The following is a 13,658-nucleotide window of genomic DNA, read 5'->3' as shown; positions in this document are numbered from 1 at the left end:
AAGCGTCTGGTTGTTCTCTGTTATTCTGGAGAGACCCTGAGATGTGCTCCAACTGGAGCACGCAACAGAGATGACAGGATGAAGGCACAAAGGAAAGGTCATCAGTATTAACATAACTTCTTAGTGAAATACACTGCAGTAGTCTTATCCCTTCCACAGGGCCTGAAGGGCCCATGCTGAGACCTGGTCTAATTTTTAAATATCACTGAAAAGGCAAAGGGGAAGATAACTTAAAAAGATTAAGAGCTGTCATCATTTGAGAATCTAATGAAAGAAATAAAAATCCTTCAATATAATGATTTATAAATTGAAAAAAAAAAAGAATATTTGAGCATCACTTTAAGATTTCTGAAGCACCGATGTTATATTGTCACCTGTCCTATTAGGCATCAGCCTAGCAGAAAAATGGCTTGTTTTCAGTTCACAGAACAGCAACAACAAAAATGTGTATAATCTGTCTCAGTGCATCTTCCTGCTAACAGCAAAACTGAAGCCTAGATAAGTTTTTGTTTCCTATGAGACAATGAAAAGCAGCGGTAGGATTAGGCGAAAAATAATTAAGCAATGGTGAACAAATTCACTGTTGTGTAACAGTCTGAACCATTCTTGGTGTTCCAACTGTTTTGTTCAGATTATTAGGCAAATCTTGTGCGTCTGTTAAACAAGTAAATAATGTCAGAAGTTGCGTCCTATAGAAGAGATGTACCCCACCCAACACCAATTACTTCTGCGGTGTTGAGTCTGCAAGATATTCCATATTCCCCTTTAACAACAGTAGTCAAAAAAAAAAAAAACAATAAGAATACAATTACTGGGATATTTTCATTCACATTCAATGAGCCATTTCTTCCTCTCTTCCTATCTGCACACACCGCTTGCAGAGCTAAGATAGGTGCAATTAAAACACCACTCTCCCTCCCTCAACTACCTCATTTGGAAGTTTGAAATAAAGATCTGCTGTAATTACATTTGTAATGCTAATATGAAAACTGCATGACATCCTCAGTCAAATTATCAATGATTATCCACAAATACCAGCGCCTGAAGAGATTGAGAGAGACAGCCTCAACAGTCAACAATTATATTCTGTGCAGATGCACAGCAAAAATCCTTTGCTCCTCTGAAGCCACGTGGGTGGAAATGAAAATGGGGTACTCATTCTTTAGAAAGACAAAGAAAATAGTTAGCTGTAGTTGTTTGTAAAGCAAGAAATGAGAGCATTTCATCGCTGACACACTTTCTACACACAAGCAAGATAACAGCAGGCCCTGAGGGGAGGCCACGCACCACGGAGCTGCAATCCGGCTAACTCTCCTCAGCCCAGGGTGGGCTGGATTATGTAAAGCAAGTTTGAATTCATCATGCCTTATCTCCCCTTCACTTCTCTGAGGAACGTAATTAGACTGCTAACACTGAAGCAATCTGCACTACACACCAAATTGAGGCTACTGATCCAAAACATTGAAGGCACTGGAGCTTCTTCAATGAAGTGTGTGACCTAGATAAACCTTCTTTGTGTCTCCCTCTTGGAGGTGGCCTAAAAACATTTTACTAAAGCTTTTCAAAGAACTGCCCTATGACAGACCTTAAAATAAGAGCCCCACACCAATGTTAGGCTGAAGTTTGTCAAAGTCTTAAGACAAGTGAAAAGAAACAAGCAGTACAAATGCTGATAAGTGCAACTGTAAACATTTGTTGTTGAAAAGCTCCCTCACAAGGCAAAACACCAGATCATCCTAGAGTTAATTTAAAGAAACATATTGCGGGGACTGCTTCTGCAAAGAAGACTGTTACAGCCATAGCTCTCCAACTGTTCAAATGCTCAGGTTTTTGAAAAGGATCTAAAGGAAGCAAAAAGCCCATGTCCCTCAATATGTCTGTGTATGCTAATTACTGCTTTCAAGGAAAAAAAAAAAGAAAAAGGAAAGCAGAAATCAGCTGAAATCCATTTAGCTTCTATAATTTTATTTTAACGTATTTAAATACGTTTGATCTACTGATTCCATTATTTTGCCTTACTAGTATCAAAACAGAACGCTGTAACATTTAATTACTATTTATTTTGTGTGTACTATATTTTGATTCTAATGAATGCTTTTTAGTTCTTTTAGGGTCATCTTCATCAGGATCATGCCTTTTGTTGCCTTGAATAAGAACCATGTACCTAAAATAGATGATATTAAAATCAAGCCATAAAACCAGCCAAAACATCACTTAGTCCAGGAAGCTACTACCTTGCTGCATTTTCACCACTGAGATGCTTTTGTCCCTCCCTTCTTTGACGTAACTACAGGAATATTTTATTCCATGATGATGGGCAGAAATGGCATCACTGCTTCACTCCTGCCTGTATAGAAATACTCATTTTTATTCCAGACTAACTCAACATCCAAGTGTAGTAATAATAAAAAGAATTTTTAAAAGCTCCAGAATGAAATTCATCCTTTTCTAGGGGTAAGTGAAAAGAATGATGCTTTTGTGATGCTACCACATGCTTCCATTATTGGCCAAACAACCATTCTGCATTAAGGGAAGTAAGCTATTTTCATGATTCCTATAAAAGTCTACATAGTTTTGATCAAAATAAAGAATCAGTGATTCTAGGTAGGTATATCTGCACTGGCAGACGTTGACAATAATACTATACATAATTTTCTTTCACTCCCTGTCTCTACAGATCTTACAAACTCCTTAGCAGCCCATCTGCTTGCGCTCAAGGTTGAAGTTAGCCATCTTGACTTTGTGTGGTGACCACATCAATGACTGCTGTTTACAACATGGAGAGTCCTTTCTGAAGGGCAGGAAGGTGCTTTTTGCCTCCAGCAGCCCTGTTCATCTCTTGCATAACTTAAAGGTCTCTGCTGGCCCTTCAGGATTTTGAACCAGAGGATAAAGGTTTTTGAAGAATGCTTGCTCTATGTTCTGCAGGAGCAGAAAGGTGTCACCCAATCCCTCTTCTACGGAAAGTGAATGAAATGGTTTCTCTTCTCACTTAGAAAGTTGTAGACTTGGAACCTCTGTTCCTGGTGATCTTCGTTGCTTTTCCACTTTTATGTCACTTAAAAAAAATTTTTTTAACCATCCCAAGCCCCCTCTAGGTGGTGCGAACCAAGTAGCTGAGATCACACATCAATCTCCTGTCGCATGGGTCTCTTATTGGCCACACCTCAATACTTTCCTATTGTCAAATTGCAGTAGGCAAGAGTTTAGTTTGCCAAGGACTTCAACACCTGAGTTGAAACAGAAATTAAGTTAAATATGATCTCCATATCACAGGCTAATATGTACAGTCAAACTAGGTCTGATTTTAAATTATGAGAAACTCTCAGTGCCAACTGTTACAGATCCTGCATTTAACATTCAGATTTAACCAGCATGCAGTAATTATGAGTTAGAACCACATTCTTAAAATGAAGAAGCAAGAAAAACAGGAAAAACACCAGTACATACAACTTTGAGCAGCTGCACAATGCTTTAAGCAAAGAGTTGATAACCTCAGAGTATGCAATCATTATAATATTGATAAAGTTCTCATTATTTCAAATGTTCATCACAGTGCTCTGCAGCTACATTGTTTATACCTAAGACTGCATATGCTCAAGACTGAAGAATCAGTACCTAAGTTTAATACGCATGTATGCATTTAAGGCTATATCTTAGGTGGTGAACAAACCTCTTAGGGCTCTACTCAAAAGCATATTCCAATCTCCACAAAAGAACATACAAGAATATGAAAGAGTATATATGTATATGTGTATGTATATATATATATATATGTAGAACAAACAGGGTTGATTTCATAAATTCCTCTGTCAATTTTACACTTAGCAGTGTGTCCAATATAATGACTCATAATAAATTGCCATATGATTGGATTTTTCTCTTTATCCAGAAAACATCACCAACATCCGATGTTCTGCAGATTAGAATCTGGCTTAATGTCCACAATGGAATTTTCCACACACACACACACACACACACACAGAGTCACCACCAACTGTTTAATTCTGAATGATTACAGAAACACAATTGTAAACATTCATTTATCTTTTCTAAAAAAGAGAGGGGAATAGGAAATATCTAAATGATACGTATATACAAAGAAGTCACACTGAATTTCAGAGACCTTAGAAAATGTGGTGTGGGGCTAGGGGACAGCAATTGCACAGAACAGGAAAATAAGTATTATCAGAGGATCAAAGGAAAACTGATGCAACTTCTCCTGTGAATTGTTTTCCTATTTGAATTCTACAATAAATGGAAAATAATTCTAAGATATTAATAGAAAGTCTTAAAACCCATAGAAACATTAGAAAAGACATAACGCTGACCAGTGTCAGTCTCCCCAGGTATTCCTGACACAGGAATATGACACTTCCAGCACAGTCTTGACTCTGTTATAACACAGTGAAATTGGTATTGATAATAAATAAAGTCTTTCAGCAACTATTTCTAGAAATAAATCAAAGACTGAGCTACAATAAGTTCCTAAATCCTAGAGACTTACATTTAGATTCTAACAGATGAAAAATTCTGAACAAAATCAGTAATTAAAACCAGTTGTAATGACTTCAAACAGTTGAAACTAATAATACAGGACTTATGTCATAAACCCAAATCACACCTTCTCTTTCATATTTAAAGATAAAAAAAATTGGGTGCAGAAAACTACCTGCAGTAATGAGACTGGCCTGGCTAGTAATAAGTCTCAAACCATGACTATTGCATAAGATTAAAAGGAAATTAATCATTTTCAGAGTAAAATGATTACTGTGCAGACCACGTATTTGTTTCCTCTCATGTCAGATAAAATTAAACTGTAACTCAGCAGCTAAAGTAGAAGGAAATTAACGCTAAAGCTGATAAGAAGTATGTCCCCATTCAAACTACTAAAAACGTGTGCCCAAAGATGAGATGTGCTGAACCACATGTGGAAGACATACTGATTAGGAAGCATCAGAGTATAGCATCAGGTGAACTCACAAAGAAGTGGTAGAGCTTAATATTTTCAACAATTGGATAATGAAGCAAATGAAAAGGGCACAAGAGACCAATAAATGATAATATGTGGTTAGATGCACAAAAGTTGATTAAAGAAAACTGAAGAAGATCAGTAGATCGAATTAAGTCTCCTGGCCAGCTGATTCTGCCATCACAATGTTCATTAAATCCAATGTGAGTATTCACTCCAAGCTTGAAAATGAACTAAAAATTACTTGCAGATGCCATCTCAATCTGCAGAACTGTGAATTGTTTCCAGTATCTGGAGAAAAAATGGAAGTGGGTTGCACTTAGTTATGGCTGGCAGATTGTTCACAGTGCATTAATAGTGGATCAAGATCCCATCAGCCCAGAGACAGTCCTACTGTCATTGCAGCCTTGACAGTAATACCAAGATCTTTGGAAGCCTCTGTCTAAAACTGCATATCTAGAACATCTGTATATAGAATAAAAAGTGGTGAGCAGTTAAAATAACCTAAGAATTTGGTCTTCCAATTTATAGGGGGATCTCGGATTATTAAGTAAAGCTTTTCACTAAAAAGATAGTTCTTGATGAGTCCAAATAATTTCATTAACAGACACAAATTTTAATTGTACAGCTATTGTTTAAGAATTTAATTTAAAATCATCTTTGTTCTTTGTCACATCCTTTCCAAAACACAGGTTATTTCCTCTAACACATCAAGCTCCTCACACAGCTTCTTTAAAGAAAGACAAATATTAGATCCTTTTCAATTCTATGCCACGTTTAGTATCTTGAAATATCCCCCTCCTCTACAGCCTGTTGCTGGGCAGCAAACTAGCTCAACCTTGCTCTGCAACATCTTGCAAACTGCTCTTCCTCCTAGTTTTAACTTCTTTATCAGTTATAGAGAAAAAAGGATTATCTTCTCAAGATTCCTACACTGTTCTTGCACCCCTATGTACAACCTCATGAACGTTCATATTTTCATGTTTCACCCACAGACTTGTAACCCAGTCATTCCCATCCTTTCACAAACGCATTTATGATATTTCACTTATTCCAACTGCCACAGTACCGGTCAGTCTGTGACCTGAAGAAACCCATGCTGAATTCTCACATTTCTGTGTGACAGAGAGCCCTTTTGACACTTTTTACCTCTTCTTTTTCTGTGCAACATAATTTCGCGTAGGTAAAGGCAAACTAGAACACCAGTTCTCATTTTTTTTCTCCAAAGAAAAGTTTCATTCGCTAGCAAAGAATAGCTGACTGAGAACAAGGATGAATAGTATATGAAAAATAAAGCTAAGAAATTTGAAAAAGATGTGGTAGAGTGAAATAGGGAAAAAGACTCTTAGACAAATGCAGGTCTAACGTGCAGCCCTTGTGATTTGTTGAACAAGTTTAAGCTGCATTAGAAATGAAGTCACAGTACCCTTTGCTAACAGTAGGACATAAATCCTCTAACCATGTGCTGCTGATTTTGCAAAAAGAAAAGCAAAGTCTCCTCTTGGTCTGGAACAGGACCTATGCCTTGTGCAATCAAAAGCACATCTGAAGATCTAATCATCTAACTGACACAGGCAGCCACAGAACATCCCCAGGAAGCTACAGCAGAAGGTGAGAGCTGTCCCAGTTATGTGGAAAGCTTTGCAGCTTTGGGAAGAGAACAGGCAGCTCCTCTTCAAGAATCCTGCGCAGTAACTAGAAATCAGAGGACACGTTTTTCAAGATGGTAAGTTACAACTGAATCTCTGATTAGAAGAAGTAACTTAGACATATGGAGATAAAAGTAGCAGTGCTGAGTTGTGTCAAATGCTGCCAGAAAGATTTTTAGCACCAGGAGTTTTTTGTCTTTTTTTTTTCCCCCTTCTTTAAAACAAGTGGATATTTTCCATTTCAGTTTATCTCCTGTGCCAACGCAGTGGATTTCGACTTACAAAACAACAAAGCTGGAGTAGGAAGCTGCTTCTAGAACGTGTGCAAGCTCACAACTTTCAAAACCTAAAATTGCTTTTCTTAAATCTCCATTAAAAGAGATCCTATAGACTTCTTAAACAGAGAAAAACAAAGCATACAACTTACCTCATAGTAACTTCGCACAGCATTACAGAACGCTTCATCTGCTACGATTTGTGTCTCCCCATTCAGAAAGGCCTGGAAACGTTCTTTCAGTGTCTGTAGCTGCTGCTTATTGAGCTATGGAGGAAAGAGAGGAGAAGAATGATTACAAATTGAGTTCAGTCTCAAAATAAGACCACGCAGCGTTATAGTCGCTTCCATTTGTTGGAGTGATCCAAGCACTACCACCTTCACATTTAACAAGTATGCTCACTGAAGAAAATTGACTAAAGGTGCTCAGTCTGCAGCGCATGGACTTTTGGCCATTGATGCTACACCTCCATGAAGCAGGTCAGACAGACAACCTGAGAACAGCAGCCATGAGCCTCCCAGACAGACACTGAATTTCTTTCAGTGGATTTCACATCAAAGCTGAGTGCATTGGAAAGCAGATTCCTAATGGAGAACATTACATGCCTTGCAAACAACCTACTTTATTAGAGTTTAACATTGTGGAAAAAATCAAAATCTGAAAGTTCTCCTGGGAGCCAGACAGGCCTTTTACAAGGCTTATTTCAACTCCTGAAGTATTCAGTAAGATATTTCTCTCCTCATCAAATTTGTGTGAAGTGAAAATGTCACACCAAAGGGGACTCCTACTAACATATACTAATAAAACCAGGCAACGATTAAAGCTAGTTGTTTTGCTTTCCCAGAATTTAAACATTCATGGAAAGCCTTTGTTTCCGCATTTCTGAACTTTAACATTACAAAAACTCAAGCACAACTGGCAGAAAAGCCTATTCATTTTTCCGGTATTTTGCCTAGTTAAAAAATAGCAAATGTAGAGCCAGATTTATTTCTTTTTTTCTGAGAGCAGAAAGTTCTATCTGTACTGGCTAACCTGCATCAAACAGCATTACCTCAACAGCATCAGTGATTCTTAAAACAGAACTTTTTGGCACCTGCAGTAGGTATGGTGATTTCGTGCTTTCAGATATCTAGTCCAGCCACTTTGAAGCCATTTAAGCTAAGTATTGTTAAGGGATTAACAAAATTACTGCTATCCTCCAGATGTTCCTACCTTGGACAACCTTTACATCCTTCATAGTAAAGGAGGATTTTCATCTTACATCACGCTCTCCAGGTCATGTGCTTCTACTTGAAAACTGTCTCCAAATCAAATGCAAAAGCTGTTTTATTTTCATAGAAGACAAGTGTATAGATATCATGTAAATGATATGAGGAACCTCTGAAAAATGGTGAAATGTAGGCAGTAGCAACGCGAAGCCAGAAATGATGCCTTTGAAAAAAGAATCTGAACATTAAAAATAAATAGTTCTGTTCACCATCTTAGTGTAATGATAGCAGCACAGAAGGAGCCCCAGGAAACCTCCACACAAGAAAAGGCCTCCATTTGAGATAAGCAAACATCAGGAGAGGCTTCTGTGGCTTGGAAGAGTTCCTCTTGAGAGCAGCAGGCCAGCGCTGACAGCCTGCCAGTACACATCACTGTTACTAAAAATCGATGCCAGAGAAGCATAGGTTTTGTGTCCACATGTAAACAAAAAAGGCACCTACCCACCCACCTGACACATCCATTCCTTGTGCAGAATCTGCACCACAAAGGTTAACAGCTGCAGCGGAAATCAAACTTCATTCCCAGCTATGCAATTCCCTTTTATTCAATTCCCCTTATTCTTCTCTCATCCTCTGAAGACCAGACGAGCTGAGCTCTCAGCAAACACAAATCATTAAGGACATTTGGAGCTCTGTGCTCAAAGGTAAACACACGCTTGCTGTCGCAGGGGAGCTGAGAAGAGCCAACCTTCCAGCAGACGGTGCGCCCCGCGGAGCGCGCAGCTCCTCCGTCCTGCGGAACAGCCACGGCTCCGCAGCGAGAGCACGCGGGCTTCCTGCCAAAGCAATTATGGAAATGCGTTTTCATGCTCGCAGACTTCATTCTTTAGGTGATTTGCTTGTCTATTACCAGCATATCAAACAAAAACATTATGAATAAGGCAACGAAATATAAATTTAATTCTGGCTTTCTCATTCCTAACCATCATAGTTCAGCAAACTGAAATGCCTTTAAAATATTTATATATGGCTTTCATATTCATTACTTCAGGTAGTGAGCAATCCTATGAGCTGAGTGGCATTTGAGAGTTATTTTATGTTTCTTAAATTACTGATGCCTTGGTGTGAAATCTGAATAGTAAGGAATAAAGCTCTTCTGCAAAACTAAAAGTAATGTTAATTCCAGTGGAAAAATACGAAAAACTGCACGTTGCACTAAGAAGAATCTGAAGCACATTTTACAGGTCCCCAGTACTGTCATATGTAGAGATGCCAGGACAAAATAAGTTATCATAGCCCACTGCAGCCCATCGGTCCTCTGTTTTTACATCTGACAGAACACTGCACGGTGAATTATGCCCTTTTTGTTGCTGGTAAGCATAATTCAATCAGCAGCCAAATGTCTCTAGAAAACATAAACTAATAGTGGAAGTAATAGACTAAATGCAGGCAGAAAGAGAAGTCTAATTGGGAATCACATAATAGCAAATGGAGAATAACAAGTGTCTGCAGAGGACTTCTCAACCAATGGACACAGCCAAGCAGCTCAACCTCCCCATGTCTGAGTTATTCTGAAGTCACAGAAATCATAGAATGGCTTAGGTAGGAGACGACTTTAAAGACCATCTAGTTCTAACCTCCCTGCCACATGCAGACTGCCACCCCGCAGCTCAGGCTGCCCAGGGCCCCATCCAGCCTTGTCCTGAATGCCTCCAGGATGGCGCATCCACAGCTTCTCCTGGCAGCCTGTGCCAGCACTTCACCATCCTGTTTAGTTGCCTATTTGGTCAACATCAGATGAGAGATGAGGACATCAAGGACACCATACACAGGATCCCATCAGAAGTGCTTAAACTTAAGGACAGTAATTCTAGCTTGTATTTTCTCTAAGAGCTCACATAAAGACCATATAGCATCCTTCTACTCTAAAACTTCTCCTCTGCATCTGCGCCCTCTCCTCTGTACAAGATCCACATGTAGCTGACCTTTGCATTCTGCCCCTCACAAGTACTTCTCTACATCTTTCCAGGCTGGATGTGGCTCTGGGCAGCCTGGTCTGGTGGTTGGCGACCCTGCACACAGCAGGGGGGTTGAAACTTGATGACCATTGTGGTCCTTTTCAACCCAGGCCATTCTGTGACTCTATGATTCTACGATCTTACAGTGCCTCCATGTCCACATTTTGATACTAATCAAAAAAGCCAAGAACAGCAAAATTAAAAAAAACATTTTAACATTACCACATCCCCCCAAACATAAAACTGAATTCAGACGATCACCTGAAGCATGGAGTGAAGCCTCACTAATTCTGTCACATCCCATCAACCTGCTTCAGTTTTCTATGCTTTATTTGGATTTTTCTTTCTCAGTGATATGAAATCTGTTGTCATAACTCTGTTTGATCCTTCATAAATAGCTCCTGCTGCTTCATGGGAGAATGAATAACTAAATTCCAGCGTCTCAGAATATCAGGTTTGATTGCATTCTGTAGAATGACTGAAGATAAATAAAATCAACTTTAAGGGAAAAAAAGAGTAACCAACCTAAAATTTGCTTTTTCTTTATTGCAGTCATGCAACAGAAAAAAAAATAAATTATTGCCTTTTGCAAAAGCTTACATTTATTGTATTTTTTTACTTCACACATCTGATAAACATAGGAGAATATCAAAGAAAATGTATATAAAAGATAGAACAAACTTCTCAGAACTGTTTAATTAGGAGTCTTTTTCGTTTAAGTTGCAGGAATAGTTTCACTTTTCATAATGTACAGAGTAATGCAAATGTATCAGAACAGTCTCATGCAATTAAATACTATAAAATTCTCACCTTGCATTTAACACCTCAACGATGTGTCACATATCCCCAGAATATTCCTCTTAGAGCATTATCTTAAAGATTTGTTTCAGATGCTTTATTCCTTCTAGTGTGAAGCTGGAGTGTGACAACCTAGAGGCATCCCTGCTTTATCTCCCCTTATGCCTTTAACAAATTCAATAAATGGAACTTACAAATGTGGAGTTTAATTGTATTTTTTGTAAGATGGAGCATTTTAAACATCTAGCAGTTCAGGGAATTGTTCCACTGTAACATGTTCTAATTCAGTAGTTAATAAACACCAATATTTTAAAGGAAAACTCAAGCATATATGGATTTGTAGCAGTTAAATTTTGTCTTTTATTTGAAAAGAAAAGAAAGAGAAAGGAAAATTGTAGCTTCACAGGAGCTGATGCTAGACTTAAGGCATCTTCTATTGTTTCTCATCGATAAGTGCACACTGAGCAACTCAGTAGCACCTTGAATGTTTGCAGCCAACAACAGCCAGCAAAAACCTAAGTCACAACATAAGCATCACCCAAGAAATTTTATCTTTCAAAACTAAGGGCACCAGAAGGCTCCCTGCTCCATGCCTCAGCTACTGCCTTATGGCCACAGCCACCTGCTGGCCCTGTTACCTGCATATACAGCAATCCCAGAGCTGGCACGGGAAGAATAACACTCTGAGCCATTGCCACCTTGTGGCAGTTCTGGAAATACAGCAAATAAATAACTGCTCATTGCAGGTCCTCATACCCAGAACTGCGATTTGCCTGAGCATCAATAAGTCTTAACGCAAACAAGAGCATTGCTGCTTCTCTACTCCCAACCTACAGCGTAAAATTACCCCTCCTCTGACGGTATGGATAATTTAGAAAAATAGCAGAAGGTGATGACTGCAATTATAGACAGAGCCAGATTACGTACAGGCTACAGACAACAAGAGGTAGGGAGGACCCAACCTAAGATCCACTCCCTGAATTCTCAGCTGCAACACATAGGGTACTATGGCACTAAATATGACTTACAGCCCGGAACTCCTCCTAACAAATAAATAAATAAATGCTACACCCAGAGAAACAAACGAAAACAAAAACACAAAACAAACAGATGAACAACCCCTTTGTTATCTCAAAACTGTTGCCCAATGTCTTCCACAGCAGCAGGTGGTCAAGTGGCTTTGGACGTTAGCCAAGATTATATTTGTTTGAGACCAGAGAAGAGTGGTAAATAAGCTGTTTCCCTCTCTGATTTCAGACAAGTGATTAAAATTTGTATTTCCTGGAAAAAAAAAAAAAAAAAAAGGAATGAATATTGAGAAAGCTCTTTGTTCATCCAACTTCTCGCTTTTCACATATAACTTCTTGTCTTTGTCAAAAAGAAAAATAGAAGGAAAAATAAAAAAGACAGCAGTAGAAATTATGCCAGTGGTCAGCTTTCTGATCCCACTAACCTGAGTTTCGCTGTACAAGAATATGCATCATTGTCCAAATCTCAGCCAAAGCCAAACCTGGAGAATGCAGCAGCAAAATTCTCTTATGGTGACTCTCAATGAACAATCCCAGGTTGATAAAAATTCCACTTCTGGTAATTTAATATCAATTCCAATAGATTACGTGTTTGAGGCCCTACACATTTAAGAAGCCCACTCACACATCAAAGCAAGTACGCAGCCTCAGCTCCACTGACATCTACAAAATGTGATTGCGTGGCTGTTTTATTGTTTATTTTTGTTTTTCAGATGTTGTTTCACTCTGCCTTGAACATTGGCTGTTGAAATGGTGATCTAAACACCAGGCCCTTGTCTTCCCACCTTCTCAAGTCCTCCAACCACAGCAGGATCTCAGGCCCAGGGTCTCTGTTACAGGGTCTCACCTATAGGGTCTCCCAGCTCAGCTGTGCAAGGTGCTGATCAACCCACCATAGTGTCTGGCTTCTTTCCATAGGGGCCTTACAAACACCAACATATCACCTAACACAACTCACTGCTGCCAAGCTCTCGAGCGAGCCAAGCCTTCATCCCAGACCAACCCTGGTGGGAAGGGCTTCATTTCAAGGGTCAGCCTCTGGAAAGACACACATACTGCGCCTGTGAGAGCCACAGGCATGGCACAGAACCTGAGGCTGAGCCTACAGTTATCCTCTCCTTCCAGAGTGACAAAATGCCTGTGCCACACTCCTGACTGCTAGCGAGCTTAATTTTACATTCATGATGAGAATAAGACTGCAAGGCAAATAGCCAGTTATCAACAGCGATTCTCACTCCATTTCCCCTCCTCTTATCCTTGCCTCCCTTTCCAGTGGCTGTCTGCACAAACAAGAACATTACCTGTCTTTTAGAGCACAGGTGGAGAGTGATCATTTTTTTGAGAATTACTCAAGGGATTTTCTTGTGAGGAGACTAAATAAATAGTATTAGAGAACCTCAGTGCTAAAACAGGATGTGATAGCTGTGGTGACTGCTGAACTATGCAGGTACTTATGGTGTACAGCAATGGCCCTATACAGCATACGAGTGGTACACACTATATGCTCTCCTTTACTATTCATTGCTTATATGGCTTTCATTTTCTAAATAGTGGATAAATATTTTGCTGTAACTTAGCAACCTTAGTTTTGTTTTTGGGTTTTTATATATGTGTATATATATATATATATATATACACACAATTTTCTTAAAGCTGAATTTATTCCAAGTAGAACATTGTCTTTAAGTCTGCTTGCTGTCACTCAGATCA

At 39.0% G+C, this 13,658-nt stretch overlaps 1 protein-coding gene across 27 annotated transcripts in view; it reads right to left on the bottom strand.

Moving 5' to 3' along the window:
• The window catches only part of CADPS2 (calcium dependent secretion activator 2), a 301,879-nt gene that overhangs the window by 232,763 nt on the left and 55,458 nt on the right, over nt 1-13,658 (bottom strand). For 26 of the 27 annotated variants that reach the window (XM_040649118.2, XM_040649128.2, XM_040649125.2 and 23 more), the window contains exon 2: nt 7,049-7,162. In XM_040649118.2, coding sequence (XP_040505052.1) covers nt 7,049-7,162 — 114 coding nt within the window. Of the gene's footprint in view, nt 1-7,048; nt 7,163-8,613; nt 8,778-13,658 lie in introns of those variants that run through there. The other variant, XM_046900005.1, reaches the window with a different exon arrangement.

Source organism: Gallus gallus, chromosome 1, assembly GCF_016699485.2.
Source record: "Gallus gallus isolate bGalGal1 chromosome 1, bGalGal1.mat.broiler.GRCg7b, whole genome shotgun sequence".
In the NCBI taxonomy this organism is placed as follows: Eukaryota; Metazoa; Chordata; class Aves; order Galliformes; family Phasianidae; genus Gallus; species Gallus gallus.
Note: the sequence above shows the minus strand (reverse complement) of the source record. Positions and strands in the feature narration are given on the sequence as shown.